Source organism: Paramisgurnus dabryanus, chromosome 13, assembly GCF_030506205.2.
Source record: "Paramisgurnus dabryanus chromosome 13, PD_genome_1.1, whole genome shotgun sequence".
NCBI classification, from domain to species: domain Eukaryota; kingdom Metazoa; phylum Chordata; class Actinopteri; order Cypriniformes; family Cobitidae; genus Paramisgurnus; species Paramisgurnus dabryanus.
This window is the reverse complement of record NC_133349.1, coordinates 24,067,050-24,088,148: the sequence shown is the minus strand read 5'-3', so window position 1 is coordinate 24,088,148 and position 21,099 is coordinate 24,067,050. Positions and strand designations below refer to the sequence as shown.

Sequence of the window (21,099 nt, the reverse complement as noted above, 5' to 3'; positions counted from 1 at the left end):
ACTATTTTGCCATTTAAAACAAATCTGAACTGCTTTAATTGCTGCAAGAGTAGTACAGCTGTGTAAGGAATCTGTGTAAGGAGTTATTTTTTCTATTTCTGCGGATTTCTTTTGCAGAATTTATGCGGAATTTTGCAGAATAATTAAAAATGTTTTAAAACGATCTGAGAGAATGTGCGCTGTGAATATTACAAAACAATAAAATATTTTATAATGACATTTTATTAAAGGATTACCCTGAATTAAACTGGACCAACATGAACCAACAGATAATGGACAATGTGCTGTCACAACCATAGAGTTTAATATAAATTACATATATTACTGTCTACAGTGTAACATTAAAAAGAAAAGGCTTCTCATAATGAATGTAGCCTATATCAAGATAATTTCATCTGTTTAACAACACAATGTATATTTATCTTGTAAACGGATTTGAAATAATAAATAATTTTCGCATCACTTAGCAATAGAGACGATAGCGAATTCATTATCTTCTCCGCGGTAAGTTTTATTTCAAATTCAAGTTTTACATATTAAATATTAAATAGTTTGTGCTTTCTCTCATAAAAACCTCACAGCAAACAGCACAGACTTCTAAACACACGCGATGCAGTGACTATATCTGCGGTCACAGATTCCTAACGGGGATAATTAGGAATTCTATTTTCCTCTATAAGGCCTATATTTTCTTCTTTTCTTTTCTTTTCTGAGCACCGGACTTGTGCTGAGTCTGACCGGACATTTTGAGCGTACTGAACTTCAAATCAAATGAATCAAATATTTTCTTTATTATTTATCAATTATTCCATAGGTTCCAGTTCTGGGCCCCCCTCTGGGCCCCACCCCACCCTGGGCCCGGCACAACAGACCCGTTTGTCCCCCCCTGTCGGCGGGCGTGATCTGTGACATCATAGTACCGCGAGTGCGATTTAAAAACACAGCTCTCGCGGTACTCTGATGTCATACTTCGACCTATCTGTGCAGCGGCGCATGAAGTCAGTCACGCGATAGCGTACTGCAGATATTACGGTAGTCTGCGAACTGAATCCCTGCAGAGACTCGTGCAAGTGTATTTGCTTTTCCAGACGGAGCGGCCACGAGACGTGCGTTTGGACATATTTCAGCTTTATTTCGTTCACATTAGTCATTACAGTCTAATTAACTTTTTTAAAACAGGGTTTGCATGCTTATGTAACGCATTCGGTACCGTTTTGCACTCTTGTCCTTTACTGCAGTGAGTCTCTTTCATCACCGTAAGCGTCTAGTTTTCAACCTTACTCAGCATTCATCATTAATACTCTTAACTCTTGAGGTGTTAAATGTGGATATTGCCGTGTCTTCGGTGTGGTAACTATCGCTAATTTTATAAGCCGTTTATTAGCCAAACCAAGCCGTTAACTGTTTGGGAAGTCAGAGCTGGTGTTCATGCCCGATCTGCAGCGCTTCAGTTTTCCCTACCGTAGTATGAATTCTCCCCTCCATCAGCATCAACTGCTTCATTCACCAGAAGTACCCGGACATCCAGATTCACCCTCGGGTTTACTGCCCGAGGCTGCTGACCCATCCTCTTATTTCCTCGGAGATCATCCCGGATTCGGTCTGGGACCTGGTAGCGTCTCCCAAAGCGCATTTGACCTAGCATCCCACACTGGGTTGCCTTACCTGCATTTCAATTCCTCCCTGTACTGGTCTCAACCTCCTCCTCCTCCTCCTCCTCCTACAGCCATGGCACTGAGAAACGACCTGGGCTCCAACATAAGCGTACTAAAGACTCTAAACCTGCGTTTCCGATGCTTTCTGGCTAAAGTGCATGAACTGGAGAGACGCAATAAGACATTGGAGCTACAGCTACAGCAGGCCTTGGACAGCAATAAAACGAGTGCATGCGTTGAGGATGGAAGGACCAAAGACGTCGGTGTCCAGACTGGGTTTATTGGGCCTATCGGGGTCCGGCCTGGGTCTCTATCTATCCAAAACACAAATAACTCTGCCAAACGACCTACTTCTTTATGTATGCCTTCTCTCACAACTGTTCTCAAACTTGAGCCCAGTAAAGTTGATGATGGGAGCTTTGGCTCTTCTGACCCAAAATCAAATAAAAACCCAACCATCATGGTTAGTGCCTGCACACCCACCACCGAAGCCGCTTCAGCCAACACCAACAACTCCAATAACAGCCCACGCGTGAGCAGTATTGGCACCGGGACGTGTCCCAATCCTCCCCCTCGGTTCCTCCCGGGCACTATCTGGTCCTACAACCACACCCGGAAATTGGGAAGCGGGTCAGAGACTCGAGTCACCAGTCCCGGAGTGTCATGGGTACACCCGGACGGAGTGGGTGTCCAAATAGACACCATCACCCCAGAGATCAGAGCGCTTTACAATGTCCTGGCGAAAATCAAAAGGGAGAGAGATGAGTACAAACGAAGGTAAATATAAATATGGATGCATATATTTGTGAATGTTTGTTCAGTTTATGTCCCCAATGACAGGCATATTGGGCAAAGATGGGGTAGGGGTGTCTTTCTAATACATTTGCATATGATCAGACATTATGATGCAAAAAGTCTTTGTTGTTGAATCTTGGGAGCATAAAGCCAAACTTTTCTGCATTTTCCAATGCGCTGTCCGTCATCCTGGTGCTGAGGGAAATCTTACACTTACTTATAATCACCAGCTGTGGTTTTGTCATAAAACAACAATGATGCAGTCTTGTATTGTATGTTCAACACTCAACAACATCTTGCTTCATTGAATCAATAATCAAAAAGTTGCAGGTTGTATGAATTGTCTGTTCAGTACCATTTTGTGTCTTAAATCTCTGGAGAGGGTACACGTTTCGACATGTAACTTTTGTGCGAATAAAAGTAGCGTGTGTATTAAATCATCTGCTCACTGTCAAAGACGTCAAGTAAAGTAACTGTATCTTTATTTCCCAAGGCTTTAAAAAAATCTCAGATTACTGAATGAAGAATCACTTTTGATAGTTAACCTAATGTAAGAGTCGTGCCCTAATGGTTAGAGAGTCACAACCAGCAGGTTCACTATTCACTGCAGAGGTCACATTTCGAAGATGGACTAGCATACTTGACAATCGCCTCTCCTTCGGTTTGTCACCTATAAAAGTGATATAGTGAAGTTCAGGATGAGTGGAAATCAATGGGCCACTGAATCACTTTAAAGTAAGAATTTAACTTTCTCACACACCCCTGCATCATACCGGTCTATATTATATATCATATACCAAATGCTTTTAGTAATCCAGGTCGTGTTATTCAAAGGAAAGGTATTTTATCTATGATGACAAGCCATCAAAGTCAATGTCCAGACCTGCAGCACCCAAAGCGGCACATTCCTGCTGCAGTCAGTCATGGGTAACAGCTTTATTTAGGGCTGAACAGACTGTCAGCTCATTACTGTTTGTTGACTCAGATAGATATAGATATACATAGATAGATAGATGGCATTTGTGTTAAGTCTCATTTAAAACCACGAGTCTCTCTCTCAGCCATGACTTCAAGCAGCAATGATCTATGATGCATCTGCATTGCAGTACATACACACGGACTCCGCAGAGAAACAACCTTTCTCTCTTTCTTCCTCTCTCTCTCTTGCGCTATTTTACTCCCCTTCCCTCTTCACACTTTCATTATATGTCACTTCCCTCAGTAATTGTATGTTTACCTCTTTGGTTGTCTGTAATGCATGGCCTTACACTTAACCTTGCAGTCCAGTTAAGATGTTTAATAAGTGCTGCTGCAATGCTGTGAATGTCAAGCAGCTCTTACGTAAGCACAGGAGTCGTTCAGTTCCACCTCATTGCACTATACTACTGCGCTGGAACATATTGCTGTTGAACAGACACACAGTAAATTAGCCCAGACTGATGGATCATTTAAAAGGACTGAAAGGAGGCTATGCACTTATGTTTTTGCTAACATACTCAATAACAACAATACTACTTTGGTGCCGATGTGTCTCTCACGTGCAGATATTCTATAGACAGATACAACAGAATAGTCTCTTCATCTAGATGCTTATTGGCAAATGGCACATTTTGATAAAAACCTCAGCACACCTGAAAAGGTGATGGATAGGTGCATATAGGAAAAGAGGCAAACACAACTGTGTCAGGGATGAAATATAAAAATGAAATCCCGCACGCAAAACTTGCTAGAATATTTATGTTTCGGTCCACTGACCTTCATCAAGCATATACACACTTTTAAAGCAGGACCTTTGAATACACAATTAACCAATGAATAGAAAACAACCCCATATGGGCCAATCACAGTCTGTCACGTCATTCATACAATGCATGAGCACAACTATACAATTAAAGACATTTTACAGCATTACATTAAAGGTGCCAAAGAATGCATTGGTACAATATGTTAAGTTGTTCTCTGATATACATAGAAGGTATGTGACTTTATTAAAGGCGGGGTGCATGCTTTTTGAAAAACACTTTGGAAATGGGAATCGGGCCGAGTACCAAAACACACTTGTAGCCAATCAGCAGTAAGGGGCATGTCTACTAACCTGAGTTGTGTATGTGTGGGGTGGGTCTATCAAAAGAAGGGAATATTTTGGTGTAAGGGCGTGTTTGTTTATGTGATTTCAAATATCAATATTGGCTTTCAGAGATCATGCATGCCGCCTTTAAGTGCAAAAATGATCCAGAGATGGTATTACATGTCCATTTACGACCCTAGGATTTGTCTCCAAAATGAAATGGTTTATTATTACCTTATTTTTGAAAGGGTCATGCATAATAATGTTGAGCTCTGCTCTGGTTGGCTGTTTAACAGAGCAGCACCTTTCAGTAGCTCTGTGTGTGTGTAAACAGACCTTATGTTTGAGCCTGTATCAGATGATGATACAGATTTTGAGGAGTAATCAATTATTCTGAGATTGGAAATGGACGTTTCTGAGTGCTAAGTTTGTGTTTTTTCTGTAATGTCAATAGTAAAACTTCATCGAAATGTTAGCAAATAGCATTAACTAGCATATAGCGCTAACTCAGCAGTCATAACTTTTTTTTAGCATTCTAACAACATTGTGCTTAATTTAAAGTGTAATTTAATGTTGGGGGCGTACATCTCAACTGTAATGTCACATTTGGTGTGACCTGCTTTCCAGCTGTATTTTGCATGCACAAGGTTTACATTTGAGGCTCACTTTATCTCATTACCATGTACAGAGCTCTTATTATTCATCTATGCCTAGGTAAATACAGTTTTACATTATATGGCACTTTTAAACAATGCTTTATCATTTAAACACAGAGGTGTTTAAGTTTGAGTCACAATCCAGAACAAATGGAAATTAAAGCTGCATTCCGTAAATGTTTTAGTTAAAAAAAAAACATAAAAATCAGTGTTTGTCTGCTTACCCTAATTCGCAACAGTAAGCTTACTATAATGATTTATAATTTGCTAGTACAGTTCGGATTTCACACCAATTGTAACTTGAACGTTTTGAACTTTGAGTTCTGCAAATAACTGCAATCTTATGTTTTAAACAGAAATGGCGATAGAAAGGCAAAAGTTACGCATTGCAGCTTTAAAGGTCCAGTGTGGGTTTTTAGCAGCTTCTAAAAGTGAGATTGCGAAATTGCAACTAGCCTCAATTTTGGAACGTGAAAAGCTACGAGAGCGGTCACAGGGCAAACATGTCATCGTCTAAGACAACGTAGGGATGAAATACGCTCTCTAAAGCAGTTTGTCTGTTTAAGGCTACTGTAGAAACATGATGGCGACTTGCATGTAAGTGGACCCGCAGTGTATGTAGATAAAAATGGCTCATTCTAAGGTAATAAAAAAACAATACAGTTCATTATGTAAGGTCTTTATACACAACTGATAATGTATGATAATATGATCCATCTACAAGTCCCATGTTGCAGCTTTAATATGGACATTAAAACTATCATTTTATTTAATTCTTTTTTTTTACATAAATAGTATTTGCTTTATTAGTTTTAATTTTCAGGTTTTAGCTTTTGGGATTTAAAAACCACAAGCTATTTTATAAATATCAAGATGTTACGGTAATTTAAAAACATCTTTCACTGACATATCTTAACATACACTATATTGACAAAAGTTTTTGTACACCCTTCCAAATCATTGAATTCAGGTGTTCCAATCACTTCCAGTTAGTGAAAGGAACTCTTAATGCTTCATCATACCAAGACATTTTGGACAATTTTGTGCTCCCAACTTAGTGGGAACAGTTTGGAGATGGTCCTTTCCTGACCTCAACCCAATAGAACATCTTTGGGAGAAATTATAGCGAAGACTACGAGCAAGGCTTCTCAGGGTCCAACATCAGTGTCTGACCTTACAAATGTGCTTTTAGAAGAATGGCAAAAATTCCCATAAACACACTAAACCTAAACCTACAGAAAGTCTCCCAAGACTTTGAAGAGCTGAAGCTGTTATAGCTGCAAAGGGTGGGCCAACTCCATATTACACCATATGGTTTGAGAATGGGATGTCATTCAAGTTCATGTGCATATAGTGAACATCAGTGTCATTGTTTTGTCTCAAGATGCATACCAGTCTTGTTTTTCGTAAGGTATGTTTGTTAAAACTACTTAAATGTCATAATATAACTAAGTCCAAGTCCTGGATTAATCTAAACCCTGTCCGGGAAACTGCCCCTATGAGTATGACCCAGTCATTTAAAACAATAACATTTAGTTCCAGTGTGTTGTTGGTTCTGAATGTCTGTTTTGGTTTTGTGCTCTCAGATGGGAGGAGGAATACACCATAAGAATGGAAATGGAGCAAAGAGTCAGTGAGCTACAAGAGGTGAGTGACCCTTTTTAAATCCACGTTCAGCAATGTGTTCTTTATAGATGGCAGTTGTGACTACCACATTTGGCTTCTTGTCTTAGAATAATGTTAAAGTCGTAGAATAAATATGTGTAAACAGATGAAGTGTTGACACTTTACAATAAGGTTCAATTGGTTAACTCTATCGGTCTGTCTATCTGGGCTGTTGAATGCTTTATTCTAATTGGTTGAGAATTGTGCCATGGTTTTTGATAATTTTTCTGTAAACCGCACACCTAATCTTTCAAATGTCTTAAAATAGGTACCTGAGCAATGTCTGTAGTAACCGTGGTATAAGAAAAATAATTGACTCCGGTCCTTTGAATTATTCGAAATTATACCATGGTCTGTTTAAATACTTGATTCTGATTGGCTGGAAGGTGTGCATTAAAACTGTTTAATGCACAGGTAGTTCCAGTCAGTTTAATTACAGTTAGAAATAATCTGCTACTATAAACATTGGTAACCATAGTAACACAGTTACACTTGCAGAGAGAGCGAGCAAGCGAGACATAAGTGCATCTCTCTTTAAAGTGCGCAGGTTTTATTTCAGCACTACTTTATTTAAAGCGGATGGAGTGCGAGCCTTAACTTAAAAAGACTGTCATTTTTACCCGTCTGTTAAAAAAATTACACTGTAAACATTAATTACAGCTTTAACTTGGCAAATAACCAAGGTATAAGCGGGATAATCCACGGCTAGCCATGCATTAAAGGGTTTTAATGCACTTCGCAGAGACTCCGCTACGCGTCGGGTGGTTCTTCGCCTCTACGTCGTGCATTAAAACCCTTTAATGCATGGCCAGCCGTGGATTATCCCTTACATAATGCACACCCACTGTGTAATTCTGCATCATGTTGTGCCGCATTACCACCTGCATTATTTTCGAATAATTCAATGGCCGGTTGTCAATTATTCCTTGCATATATATAATGATCTATCTATATTTAAAATAATACATACTGTATATCAGCAGATTAGGTTTTAACTGTGTGTATTTTTCCATTGTTGATTACTTTGTGATTTTCCAGACAGTAGGCACAACAACTTGATGATTTTGAACTATTAAAATTTTACATTGTGTTTGTCTGTTAAGGAAATTTAATTATCTAAGATTTTCCCATAGGAATATCCATCTCTAGCACTGTGTAATGTGTTTTGGTTAGATGTGTACTTACATCATACCAAATGTTTCCAAATGGGTTTGAATCCAACCAGATTTAATTAACCAGTGTACATCCATGTCATATGTTGATCGATCTGTGCATCGGCGCATGTTTTAGTAGTAGATGTACCGTCTAGTAAAAACCCCTTGACCTATATTATTTACTTAAAGTACCCCCTGAGATTTTAAGTAAATATTTCAGTAATTTAATTGCACATTTGCTTGTTTAACTTTATTTTTTATTTTAGATCAATTTATTTGTATTAGTAGTATTTTACAGTTATTGTCATTATTAACTGTTATTGTATCTTCATTAGGTTTTTTATTTATTAGTACATGACACCTATCTGTCTATTTTGTACAAGTTTTGGGGTCATTTCTGATATTGTAGAGTTGTGTAATGATCACATGACCTGCAGATTAAACAATTAAAATATATATTTTGTTAGTGTTTTATTTATATTTTTTATTATTTATTTATATTTTATTATTTAGTGTTAACATTGTGATTATTTTTTATCAACTCACAAATCCCCTGCAATTCCTCGAACCCCAGTTTAGGAAACCCTGGTCTAGCACAACATTGCTGTTGTTATTATCAAGACTCTCTCTTGGCTTACTTTATTTCATTACTTCATCCATGAACATGATTTTTTTGTCATGTTTGATCAATTCCCATTCGCAGTTGAGGTGAATACTACAACTCCCATCATTCCACGCTCCATCACAGCGTAATCAAGCTAGACCTTTTTATTGCTTTGCGACCTCTAGCGGCAAAAATGACAGTACATACTGTGCCTTTAAATTGTTAAATTCGTTTATAAGGCTGATGTTGGATATGCCTCTTTGTGTTTATGTAGGACCTACAGGAGAGTGAAGTTTGCCAGGATGAGTTGGACCTCAAAGTACAACAGCTGAAAGCTGAACTGGTGCTCTTTAAAGGACTCATGAGCAATGTAAGTGTAAGTCGAAAGCACTCAAGACTACTAGCACTGCAGCACTCCATTAAAGACACAACCAATACACACAATACAGCTCCTTAAAGGGACAGTTTACCCAAAAATAAAAAGTATGTTATTTGGTAACCCTCCTTTAAGTATAGAACCTTATTTATTTGCTAAATTGGATGTGTGACGGGAGTATTTCTGTGACGAATCCACTTTAAAAGAAATAGCGCACGTACACACCAACCATAGACTGTAAAAAAAGATGGACGACGCCCATTCGCTCTCTTCCATTGGTGAAAAGTAAAGCCGCCAGTGTCTGAAATCTTGGCTCTTGAGTCTGCGCAGTAGCATTTTCGGGATCAGTCCTGCGCAGTAGTGAGCACGAAGTAAAGCCGCGAAAACAAGGCTCCGCCCTCGCTCTCGCAGAATGCACACGTATCACAGCTGTCAATCACGACATGACACCACCGTTTTTATAGCATTAAATAACTAACCAAAAACAAACTTATTTTAAAAACAAACACTTGAATTTACATCAGCGTGATAAAAACTACAGTAAATGACAGTAAAAAGATAATTGAAGTGTAATTAAATTGTTTAGTTGGTCTCAAGTCCCATTGAATAACATTGGGGAGGCGGGGTTTATGACTGGGACCAGTCACTGGGGAGCGATTGAGACGTTTTAACTTCACTTTTCAGGGCTTGTGCGGCAGGTTTGACACCAACCAAGAGCTGACACGAAATCAACATCACCAGAGAAGTGTGTTGTTGTTTGTGAAGGAAATATAAGTTTGTTCAGCTTCCCAATGAACCCAGGAAACAAGAATAAACAAGTTTGTTTATCCGGGGTAGCAGCGTAGCTGTGCATGTGTGTTAAACAGTAGATTTTCTTGAAAATGGCAGTACCAACAGGGTCATCAGTCGCAGGCCTTAAGTAAAAGTGCATCAAATATTGGTGTATTGTTGGCAATCGGCACGTAAATGCATATAATGTAAACGACACGAAAATGTAGTGAATCATAAGCTATCCAGAGATAGTGGGATAATGTTTTGTCTGTGTTGATTGCTCGTGACTCGTTCCACCCGCGGTACGCCTCCAGGAGAACTACTATGTAATACTACTCTATAGGTACTCAAGATTAACATGAGATAAGCAGAAACAGCCTGTATTATGTGAGCTTCAAGCTTTAAAATGAACATAAAGGGGTCATGAACATAATTTTCACTGTATTACAAATATTACAGTACTGTAAATACGTTATTAGACAAACAGGCTGCTCAATCACAAACAACTGAGTCATCAGGACTCCATTGCCTACATCTTGTAGAGTTTACCTCAACAAATTGCAAACACTATCTCATGAAGGTTTTGTGCTGCACTATCATTTCTCAACACAGACTTCAGTCATCATATTTTCTTTCTGAATATTCAAGCTTTGTGCTATGAGTCTTCACACTTACCATTTTCCCCCCACTTCACACTCACAAACTTCACGCTTTGTTTATCTGAATCCTTTAAATATATCTGAAATAATATCAGATACACTTCCCAGAAATGAAAGATAGTCAGAATAGTTTGTTTTTGCAAATGAGTTCTGCATGAGCCGTATGTCCAAAGATGACACATCATAGTTTGTCTCGTGTGTTAAAATGGAAATACCGCCGTGGTTTCGGTTTCACATTTGCACTAAAACTGTTATTAGCGCTTCATAGGAATTAACTTCTTAAATAACAAGTAATGAAATAACTTTTGCTTTCAATGACACCCACTTAAGTTAATCTGCATGCTTACAGAACCTGTCTGAGTTGGACAGTAAGATTCAAGAGAAGGCCATGAAGGTGGACATGGATATCTGCAGACGCATCGACATCACAGCTCGCCTGTGTGATGTCGCCCAGCAAAGAAACTGTGAAGATCCCATCAAAATCTTTAAGGTAGTCTACATTTATTATCACAGTAATTTACATTTATAATCATCCATGCTTCCCTAGGTTCGAACCCATGACCTCTGCCCTGCTAATGCAACACTTTACCACTGATGTGCTTAATGTGGTTGTGGTTATCCCAGCATCCTCCCTTTCTCGTACAGCTGCAGTGCTTTACTGCTGATGCTGTAGTATCTTAGATGCAGATAGCTGGTTTGCATTGCATTGCATTACGGGTAGACCAGGGATCAATTGCATACACGTTTGCTTGCATTTCAAGTTTATTAATATGTTGGTCAATAAATTCACCTAAAAATGAAACATTTATTCAATATTGTTTAATAAATGGTTACTAGTAGCTGCCAGTACAAATTCAATAATTATGTCTATGCTGCCAAACTGTACATTAAATATACATTACATTCAAAAACAAAGAGTAAAATATATAATTATTTAAATGCGTGCCTCTTTCTCTCAGGTTCCCAGCCCCCAAAATGCCATCACCTCTCGTGCGCGTAAGCAAGGCTCTCAGGCCGCCAATGGCAGCGAGACAGATGAGCCGGTCAGCACTTCTGAGAGTGATGGAGGTGGTGTGAAAGAGGATGAAGTGTGCACTCCTTCGACCTTTCAGATCAATGAAGAGATGCACAGAATGTTAACCCAACTGTGAGCGATTTAACACGCAGGCCAATATGTTATACTGCATTTATAGGTGATTTGTAATTGATATAATGACTTGATCGGGGTGTCTTTGTTTTTGCCAGGCGTGAGTGTGAGTTTGAGGATGATTGTGACTCTCTAGCATGGGAGGAGACTGAGGAGACGCTGCTTCTGTGGGAGGATTTCCCACGATGCACTTTAACGGCAGACACCAGCCAGGGTGAAGTAAGTTTTGAGTGGATTTTGGGTCATTGCCATGTCTTGTGGTTTCATTAATCTCAGTTGATGTACTTGTGGTTTATATGTGGTTGATTTAGTGTTCTTTCATTGGTATTACAGCTTAACTTCCTCTTTCAATCTTTTAAATAACCAGTATAATTAAACATGGTGTTTTTGCTACCTTTCTTCTGAAACATTTACTGTAGGTGCTGTTATGAATTATGATAGGATAACATCTTCATGTGTAAAATAAATGCCACTTTACTGTTGTGTATCTGAAAGCTTTCTCTTTCTTTTATCATTTAAAGCAATGTCTGTTTTTCTTCATTCATCTCTTAAACACACTTTGTACTCATTCATAATGGCATTAGTCATATCTGTTGCATTGTTTTCCTTTCACCGTTTAATTTTAGCATTTTTCCATCTTTCTTTATTCCTCAAGCACTCTCCTCGCTCTCATTTCTATGTTTTTGCATGCAAACACTCGTACGGCACAAACTGGTACATGCATGGGTACCGTACTGTAGTTTGTTTTGCTGTAGTGTAGTTTGCTATAGGGCCGTTGGATACTAAGCATCCCTGACATTAGCTAATGCAATGTTTGATGGAAGTGTGTTGTGTTTCATAGAAAGCTCAAAGGATTCAATGTGTTGAACCATTTCCATCAGCAGGGTCATTTATCCAGTATTTTATTTTGCCTCTGGTTAAATCTGATCTGATGCTCAGAGCTTATGGTTCATGCGATAATGGGTGCATGGTCTCTCTCTCTCTCTCTCTCTCTCTCTCTCTCTCACTGAGCAGGACGAGTGTTTAGAAAAGGTGATAAATGACACCGAGTGTCTGTTCAAGTCCAGGGAGAAAGAGTATCAGGAGACTATAGACCAGATAGAGGTGAGACAATCGAACATCTTTGAGTTTTTTTTCTTAGGAAATGGTCAAATTTGTGCTTTATTTATTTACATCTGACTTAACACACTGTCAATAACTCTGTTAGTAGGGGAGAGCAGGGCACAACCTAACGCTTTTTGTTTTTGGCTCAATCATCCAAAAAATATTTAAGTTTGATTAATTATATTTTTACACAAGCAACACACACATCTCTGCTACAAATGAACATTTGAAGTTTGTTTCTAGTACTTTAGTTACTATTCTTGGACAATTACACCAAACGTGACAGAAGTGCAAACATTACAACTTCCCCCATAGGTGGGGTTCATTGTAACAGGCAGGGGGTTAGTTGTAACACTTGCTAAAAATTAAGTTTGCAGGCAAATATTTCAATACTATTTTGTCTATATACTTGAAGTGGATATTGTTTATATATCTGTCTATAATAGACAGGTATCCACACTGTATTCATTCATCCAGCCCTTTTCTAACAATAGTTCAATTATAAATGGAGACAAATGTCTAAATATGTGAGGAAAAGCAGCATTTATATGTGACCCAGTCTGTAATACTACAGTTTCAAAATCAAATATTCTAAAATAATGAGCATCAAAGTCTGATTTTATCCATTCATTTCATTATGATTTCAATCTTTAACGTGACTTTATTCAATCAATATTAAAGATATGAACAAAAATAAATTTGACACACGATTTGCGATAAGACAGGCACATTTATTTTGTTGCCAGCCAGCAATCATTTGTGTGTAGCCTATTTAAAACAACGGCAAAAATTATGCTAACATTAGCGGTTTTTATATTGTAAGTGCTGAGGGGTTTGTTGTAACAAAGCATTACAATTAACGCTGCCGGGTCAAAATATTTTCAAGCCCACCAAAAAAGTTGCTAAGAGCTGCAGACATATTTCAAAACGATGCTATGTTTTAGTCAACAAGACACTGATTAAGATGACATAGCACACACCCAACTTAGAAACCGAAAAATATGATGAAAAAATTTACTTACATGCCACCAAAACACTCGTTCATCAATAACTCTCTGGAAAAACATGAAACATTTCTAATAATTTGCGGGAGATCGTCTTTTGGCAGCGTGAAAAAATACCGGAAAAAAACAAATCGCTCAACCTTGTCCAACAAAGTAAACAGTTCGTGTTACAATGAACCCCGTGTTAGTTTTTGCCCCACACACCCCCTATGTAATGCAGAAGAACTTTATTTCACAAAACTTTTTTAAGATGTCAAATAAATCTTTGATGTCCCCAGAGTACGTATGTGAAGTTTTAGCTCAAAGTACCTTAAATAATATATTACAGTGTGTTAAAATTGCCACTTTGGAGGTGTGAGCAGAGATGTGTGTTTTGTGTACGTCATTTTAAATGCAAATGAGCTGAACTCTGCATTTAATTGGCAGTGTTGTGGTTGGATAGTGCAGATTAAGGGGCGGTATTATCCCCTACTGACATCACAAGGGGAGCCAAATTTCAGTGACCTATTTTTCACATGCTTGCAGAGAATGGTTTACCAAAACTAAGTTACTGGGTTGATCTTTTTCACATTTTCTAGGTCGATAGAAGCACTGGGGACCCAATTATAGCACTTAAACATGAAAAAAGTCAGATTTTCATGCTATGTCCCGCTTAAAGGGACAGTTCACCCAAAAATGAAAATTGTGTAATCATAACAAAGCTGAATACATTTCTTTGTTTTGCTGAATACAAATTTGATTTTGAGCACCATTGACTTCAATTGTAGTATTTTTTCCTACTATGGAAGTCAGTGGTGCTTCTGTTTCCTGCTTTATTACAAATATCTTCCTTTGTGTTTAGCAAAACAAAGACGTTTATGCAGGTTTGTAACAACATAAGTGCGAGAAAATAATGACAGAATTTTCATTTTTGGGTGAACTATCTCTTTAATGGGTTTTCTAAGTCTCACTCATTGTAATTCACATTGGATAAACACATCTTAATTTGAAGTATACATAGTGTAAGGATTGTTTTTTAAAGATGTGATGCGGTGTATTTCTCTGTAGTTGGAGTTGGCCACAGCAAAGTCTGACATGAATCGTCACCTGCATGAATACATGGAGATGTGCAGTATGAAAAGAGGCCTGGACGTACAGATGGAGACGTGCAGGAGACTCATAACCCAGAGTGGAGACAAGTACGCATACACGATCTGTGTCACAGTTCATATATATTGTACAAGAAGTCATTTTTATAATTACTTCTTCTGGCAATAGATCTGCTTCACCTGTACCCGGAGGAGGCGCTGATGTGAACGGAGATGCCGAGAGGGATAAATCTGAGGAGGGAGGAAGATAATGGTGATGAAATGCAAGATGAGAAGTGTCAAAATTAACCAGATGTCTTTGCTGATCGCTGCCTCTAGTGGCGGTAAATGGAATTACACCATGTGTGCTCAACACCCAGAGGAAAACATCAAACTCCGTGTGACATTTTCCCCTGCGGGTTGTGCAGAAAAGCACTGCTGTTTTCACGCCTACATACTTTACGTACACCATGCCATTTTAAAGACCGTTGAATGAGTCCCTCACCAGATTGTCTGTTTTCATCTGATTTTGGCGAGTCTGTCCGCTAACGGGTGTCATTCATGTTTTCCGTCTCGTCCTCCTATTGTCTGAGTCACCGTATTGTCAGCGGCGAACGCAGTCACTTTTGTTTTCATATGTCTGATCAATCGAAAAAAGGTTCTCATAAAGTTTCTGTTTCCTGGAGACTTCGAGCAGTTAGGGGACATTTGCTAACTTATGGTTGCTGCATGTACGTGTGCATTTCATGTCGCTGCGGGACGGTAGGTGTTGCACTTCCTGTCGGACCTGTTGTAAATACTTGGCTGTTAATGCAGGTAAAGGGTGGATGTAACTGTCTTCCTGCAAGTCAAACCTCAAATTCACATGAAATATATGACATTTGACGTATTCGTGCTGATGCCAGGCTGCTTTGGAGTCTCATAGAGTAATGCATAACATCCTCTCATGAGAGTGGAAAACATGAGTGATTGTTCAGACAAATGGGGTTTGAGGATGTTATGGCCCGATGTAAATGATAAGCGTTAACTATGTCAGCCTTTGTTATTTCCTTTTCACCTTTCTCACAGTTTTTGTTCGTCTCTGAGTTAAACTGTGCATTTGTATTAGACTTTGAATTTAGGAGGGACCTGGCAACATAATAATATTGACATATGGGTTGTCAGGTGATAATACTGTGAGTTAGTGTAGATGATTTACATTTCCATGTGATGCAGTTAGCAGTATTTTTTAGTTTGGGCATTGCCTGTGAATCAACCTCATGATAGTGGTGTAGCTGGTGCAATGCTATAAGGAACCACAACACTATATTTATTTACTTTTATGATATATGTATATTGTCATGTTATAGACAAATGCATTTTCTTAATCTCGTTCTGAGTTTGGCTTTGATCAAATGGAAATAATTGAGTTTGAGGTTTCGCCTTCTCATAGATTTGCTATGAATGGTGGTCAGTCTTCTTTTACCCCAGATACTCTTGAGTAAATTTATCAATTTATTGACTTTATCAGTGCAGTACTGTAAGGTAATTAAAGGGTACTTCGACTATGAAGACTTGTATGCTTCAATACTTTAAATTTGCCTATACTACTAAAACCCATTGATAGAAACATATAAAATATTTTTATTGTTTAAAAAAATTACAACATTTAATATTCATTTTAATCTATGGAGGCCACCATTATGTTTCGCGCATAGTGCATTCTGAATATTACTACAGTTTACTATAGTAAAAACTATTGTATCTACTATAGTTCTCTCATGTGAGAATGTTTTACTCCCCAGTCCCACCTTCTTACCTATCCAAACGTCTTTATTCATTTTTATGTTTTTTGTATTGTTCATCATTTATGTTACTTACCGGTTCATATCGAAAGTACCAAGGAGTATTAGGGCCAAGCTGAAATAAAAAAAAACATCTCGAGATTAAAGTAATTTAAATGCGAGAATAAAGTCGTTTTTAACGAGAATAAAGTCAGAATAAATATAATTTTAAGAATAAAGTTTGTTATTTAACAAGAATTAAGTCGTTATTTAATGAGAATAAAGTCAGAATAAATATATTTTTGAGAAAGTCATTATTTAACAAGAATAAAGTCGTTATTTAACGAGAATAAAGTCAGAATAAATATAATTTTGGGAATAAAGTCGTTATTTGACGAGGATAAAGTCGTTATTTGACGAGGATAAAGTCGTTATTTGACGAGGATAAAGTCGTTATTTGACGAGGATAAAGTCGTTATTTGACGAGGATAAAGTCGTTATTTGACGAGAATACAGTCGTTATTTGACGAGGATAAAGTCGTTATTTGACGAGGATAAAGTCGTTATTTGACGAGGATAAAGTCGTTATTTGACGAGGATAAAGTCGTTATTTGACGAGGATAAAGTCGTTATTTGACGAGGATAAAGTCGTTATTTGACGAGGATAAAGTCGTTATTTGAAAAGGATAAAGTCGTTATTTGAAGAGAATACAGTCGTTATTTGACGAGAATACAGTCGTTATTTGACGAGAATACAGTCGTTATTTGACGAGAATACAGTCGTTATTTGACAAGAATACAGTCGTTATTTGACGAGGATAAAGTCGTTATTTGACGAGGATAAAGTCGTTATTTGACGAGAATACAGTCGTTATTTGACGAGAATATAGTCGTTATTTGACGAGGATAAAGTCGTTATTTGACGAGAATACAGTCGTTATTTGACGAGGATACAGTCGTTATTTGACGAGAATACAGTCGTTATTTGACGAGAATACAGTCGTTATTTGACGAGGATAAAGTCGTTATTTGACGAGGATAAAGTCGTTATTTGACGAGAATACAGTCGTTATTTGACGAGGATAAAGTCGTTATTTGACGAGGATAAAGTCGTTATTTGACGAGGATAAAGTCGTTATTTGACGAGGATAAAGTCGTTATTTGACGAGGATAAAGTCGTTATTTGACGAGGATAAAGTCGTTATTTGACGAGGATAAAGTCGTTATTTGAAGAGAATACAGTCGTTATTTGACGAGAATACAGTCGTTATTTGACGAGAATACAGTCGTTATTTGACGAGAATACAGTCGTTATTTGACGAGAATACAGTCGTTATTTGACAAGGATAAAGTCGTTATTTGACGAGGATAAAGTCGTTATTTGACGAGGATAAAGTCGTTATTTGACGAGAATACAGTCGTTATTTGACGAGAATACAGTCGTTATTTGACGAGGATAAAGTCGTTATTTGACGAGAATACAGTCGTTATTTGACGAGGATACAGTCGTTATTTGACGAGGATACAGTCGTTATTTGACGAGAATACAGTCGTTATTTGACGAGGATAAAGTCGTTATTTGACGAGGATAAAGTCGTTATTTGACGAGGATAAAGTCGTTATTTGACGAGGATAAAGTCGTTATCTGACGAGGATAAAGTCGTTATCTGACGAGGATAAAGTCGTTATCTGACGAGGATAAAGTCGTTATCTGACGAGGATAAAGTCGTTATCTGACGAGGATAAAGTGGTTATCTGACGAGGATAAAGTCGTTATCTGACGAGGATAAAGTGGTTATCTGACGAGGATAAAGTCGTTATTTGACGAGGATAAAGTCGTTATTTGACGAGAATAAAGTCGTTATCTGACAAGGATAAAGTCGTTATTTGATGAGAATAAAGTCGTTATTTAACGGATTGCCTGTTTTATATTATACTGTGTGTTTTTAATATTAAAATAAAGAATTGTTTATATGACATCTTGGTATCTTTGTCTCTGTTGCACTTTGGTTCGGCCGTTATAAAATGCAACTTACAAGACGGCTACTTTTCACTTTAGGCGTGTTCTCATGAAAGCAACAATATGAAAGCTTTACGTTAAGTGTAGACTCTTTATAAAACCCTAAAAAAAAACATTGAGTAGCTTAATGCATTTACAGAGAAATATTAAAACACCAAATAAAGCAAACATTTTATTAATAAAAACATTCTGTGTACAGGCAAGCAGAAGATCCCAGAATAACAACACAAAACACTAAAGGGCGTTTCGATGAAAACAAGCACAGTCTGGGCTTTTCTGTTTGACCTTACATGCTTATTAAATAATATATTATAGTGTGTAGTGAATTTAATGTATTTATATCACTGTCTTAATGCAGTAAATGGCTACTACTACCAAGGAGGAAGCTTTCTGAGATTAAAATCGAAAATTCTTGTTGTACTTTATGCTTGAGAATGTTCGACTTTGTACTTGCTATATATTGACTTTATTCTCGTTAAAAACGACTTTATTCTCGTTAAATAACAACTTTATTCTCGTTAAATAACGGCTTTATTCTTGTATTTTAGTGACTTTAATCTCGAAATGTTTTTATTTTTATTTTAGCTTGGCCCTAATCCTCCTTGATATGAAAGGGCTGAATAGAAGACGCTGATGTTTTTGTATTTTTAATGACCTGCAGGTGTCAAGCCACATAGCGCCACCTACTGTCTCTTTGCATTTATAAAGTCTGGAGGATAGTCTGTTTTTTTACGTGTACGCGAATGTACGTGCACGGTCGAACGCACAGCCTTGCAAAGTATATTTATTTGTACGTATACACAGATGTCCGACGCATGCGCAATATGACAAAATGCAATGCATCTCCTGGACTACATACTACATTCTCCTGTAGGCGCATGCGCAGGGTTTGGCGGTGCACGTACAGTACGTGCGCACTTTTATGATGACAAAAATTGTGTCACGCGCACTGTCCTCGGCCCTCGTGTACGTAAAAAGTGGACCATACTTTTGCTATAACTCTCATCGTCTGTTTCACATCATTTTATAGTCTATTGACTGGCAGACTTGTTTGCGATGTTTACCTCGCTGTAGCGTTAGAACTGCCGGGTTTTGATTGCAACCATTTGAGATCATGTATTGTGATGTAAACAACGAAATGACGGCCTCAGAGTAAAACAATTATTTCAATGTATATTAAAACTATGACATACCGTTTTTTACATTCATAAAGCCAATCCCGTTGTATTATAGTCAGGGTACCCTTTTTACCCAAACATTATTGCATTACTTTCATTTCCTCACACCTAATTTGTACAAGCGATTTCTAGAAATCATGGCTTTGATTTGCCGTGGGATGTTGATCTCCTTGAGATCAGAGTGAATTGTTGAGAAACTCACAAGATTTATAATAAGCAGTCTATAATCGGTTAATTCTAACCAAACGCCCACCAAGTCTAATCGTTTAAGAGGAAACTGGCAAACCGACATCATGTTGGCTTTGATGGTCATTCATATCTGTAGTCAAAAAGTGTGAGCCACGGCGTGACTTCAGGAATAAAAGCAAAAAGAGACAGAGACCTATCGAGTGCCAAATGTGAAATACTGTTAAGCTTTCAGAAAAGATACTTCACACAGTAAAAATGAAAAACCTCATGCTTTTGAAAACATGGTGCTGTACATCCAGCTTGTACATTTCCGCTGTAGAAAAACAAAGCAAAGAGTGAAAGCTTTAATACATGTATGTACAGTTCGTATCACTTGCTAAGATGAACCAGACGGAGCTTTATCAATGTTATGAACCACCCTCAGGTTATTTTTCTCTTTATCGTATTCTGTCATTTGCATATTGACCGATATCAATGTTGTATGTCTGCTTTAGGGTTTTCCCTCCAACCACTGCAGATTCATTTGGCTTCATTGAATATTTCTATCAAAAAAAGGTGTTTTCCTTAAAAACCAATTGGTGCCCTAATGATTTTAGTGTGTAAAATTTAAAAACAACTGTTTTAGTATGGACAACTAAAGTAGTACTTATTAAATCTCAGGTGAGCATTTATGATCCATGACCTCAATACATCAGGCGAGAAATTGATCCCATAAGCATTAGGCTGTTTAGGTATTAATGACAATATTAACATTTCAATTTCTAGAAAGGTTTTTGTGAATCGAATGTTATAAAGAGAATGAATTTGCTTTCATAAGAAGCACTGTAAACATCTGAGCCATCGTCCATCTATTGAAAATCTGTTGTCATTGAAATAATCTTTTATTGTTTTCAAGCATTAAGCTGAACTGTGTATGTAAGACTCATGTATGCATGTGTATATGTCTGGAACGCACAGATTAAGAGTTTTTCTACAGCAATTTACTTCTTGTTTGTCGCTGTATAACCATACGTTAAAAGTCTTTAGAAGTGCAATTTGCATTGTAATGCCCAAATCTGGTCTTGTACGATAAGGACAACACTACACGGTCAGGAAAATGACTCATTGACTAGATTTTCCATGCTCTTTCGTTTAAAGGCTTTGGAAAACTGGCTACAAACAATAAGTAAATACCACACAAGATCTTTACCAGAATCATAACTAAAGATGGAAAAAATGTGATAC

At 37.6% G+C, this 21,099-nt stretch overlaps 1 protein-coding gene across 3 annotated transcripts; it reads left to right on the top strand.

Annotated features, from left to right (window-relative positions):
- The first annotated feature begins 950 nt into the window (after nt 1–950).
- On the top strand, nt 951–15,237 carry iffo1b (intermediate filament family orphan 1b). Of its 3 annotated transcripts, none has more exons than XM_065261378.2 (9): nt 951–2,432; nt 6,761–6,821; nt 8,872–8,967; nt 10,753–10,893; nt 11,363–11,550; nt 11,649–11,769; nt 12,565–12,654; nt 14,706–14,836; nt 14,916–15,237. In XM_065261378.2, the coding sequence occupies exons 1-9, from the start codon at nt 1,429–1,431 to the stop codon at nt 14,995–14,997; spliced, it is 1,914 nt and encodes a 637-aa protein (XP_065117450.1). In that variant the 5' UTR covers nt 951–1,428; the 3' UTR covers nt 14,998–15,237. The 3 variants fall into 3 exon arrangements, with proteins under 3 accessions (XP_065117450.1, XP_065117449.1, XP_065117451.1); XM_065261377.2 differs by having other exon boundaries at nt 8,872–8,973; XM_065261379.2 differs by lacking the exon at nt 12,565–12,654 and having other exon boundaries at nt 8,872–8,973.
- Nucleotides 15,238–21,099: the final 5,862 nt, after the last annotated feature.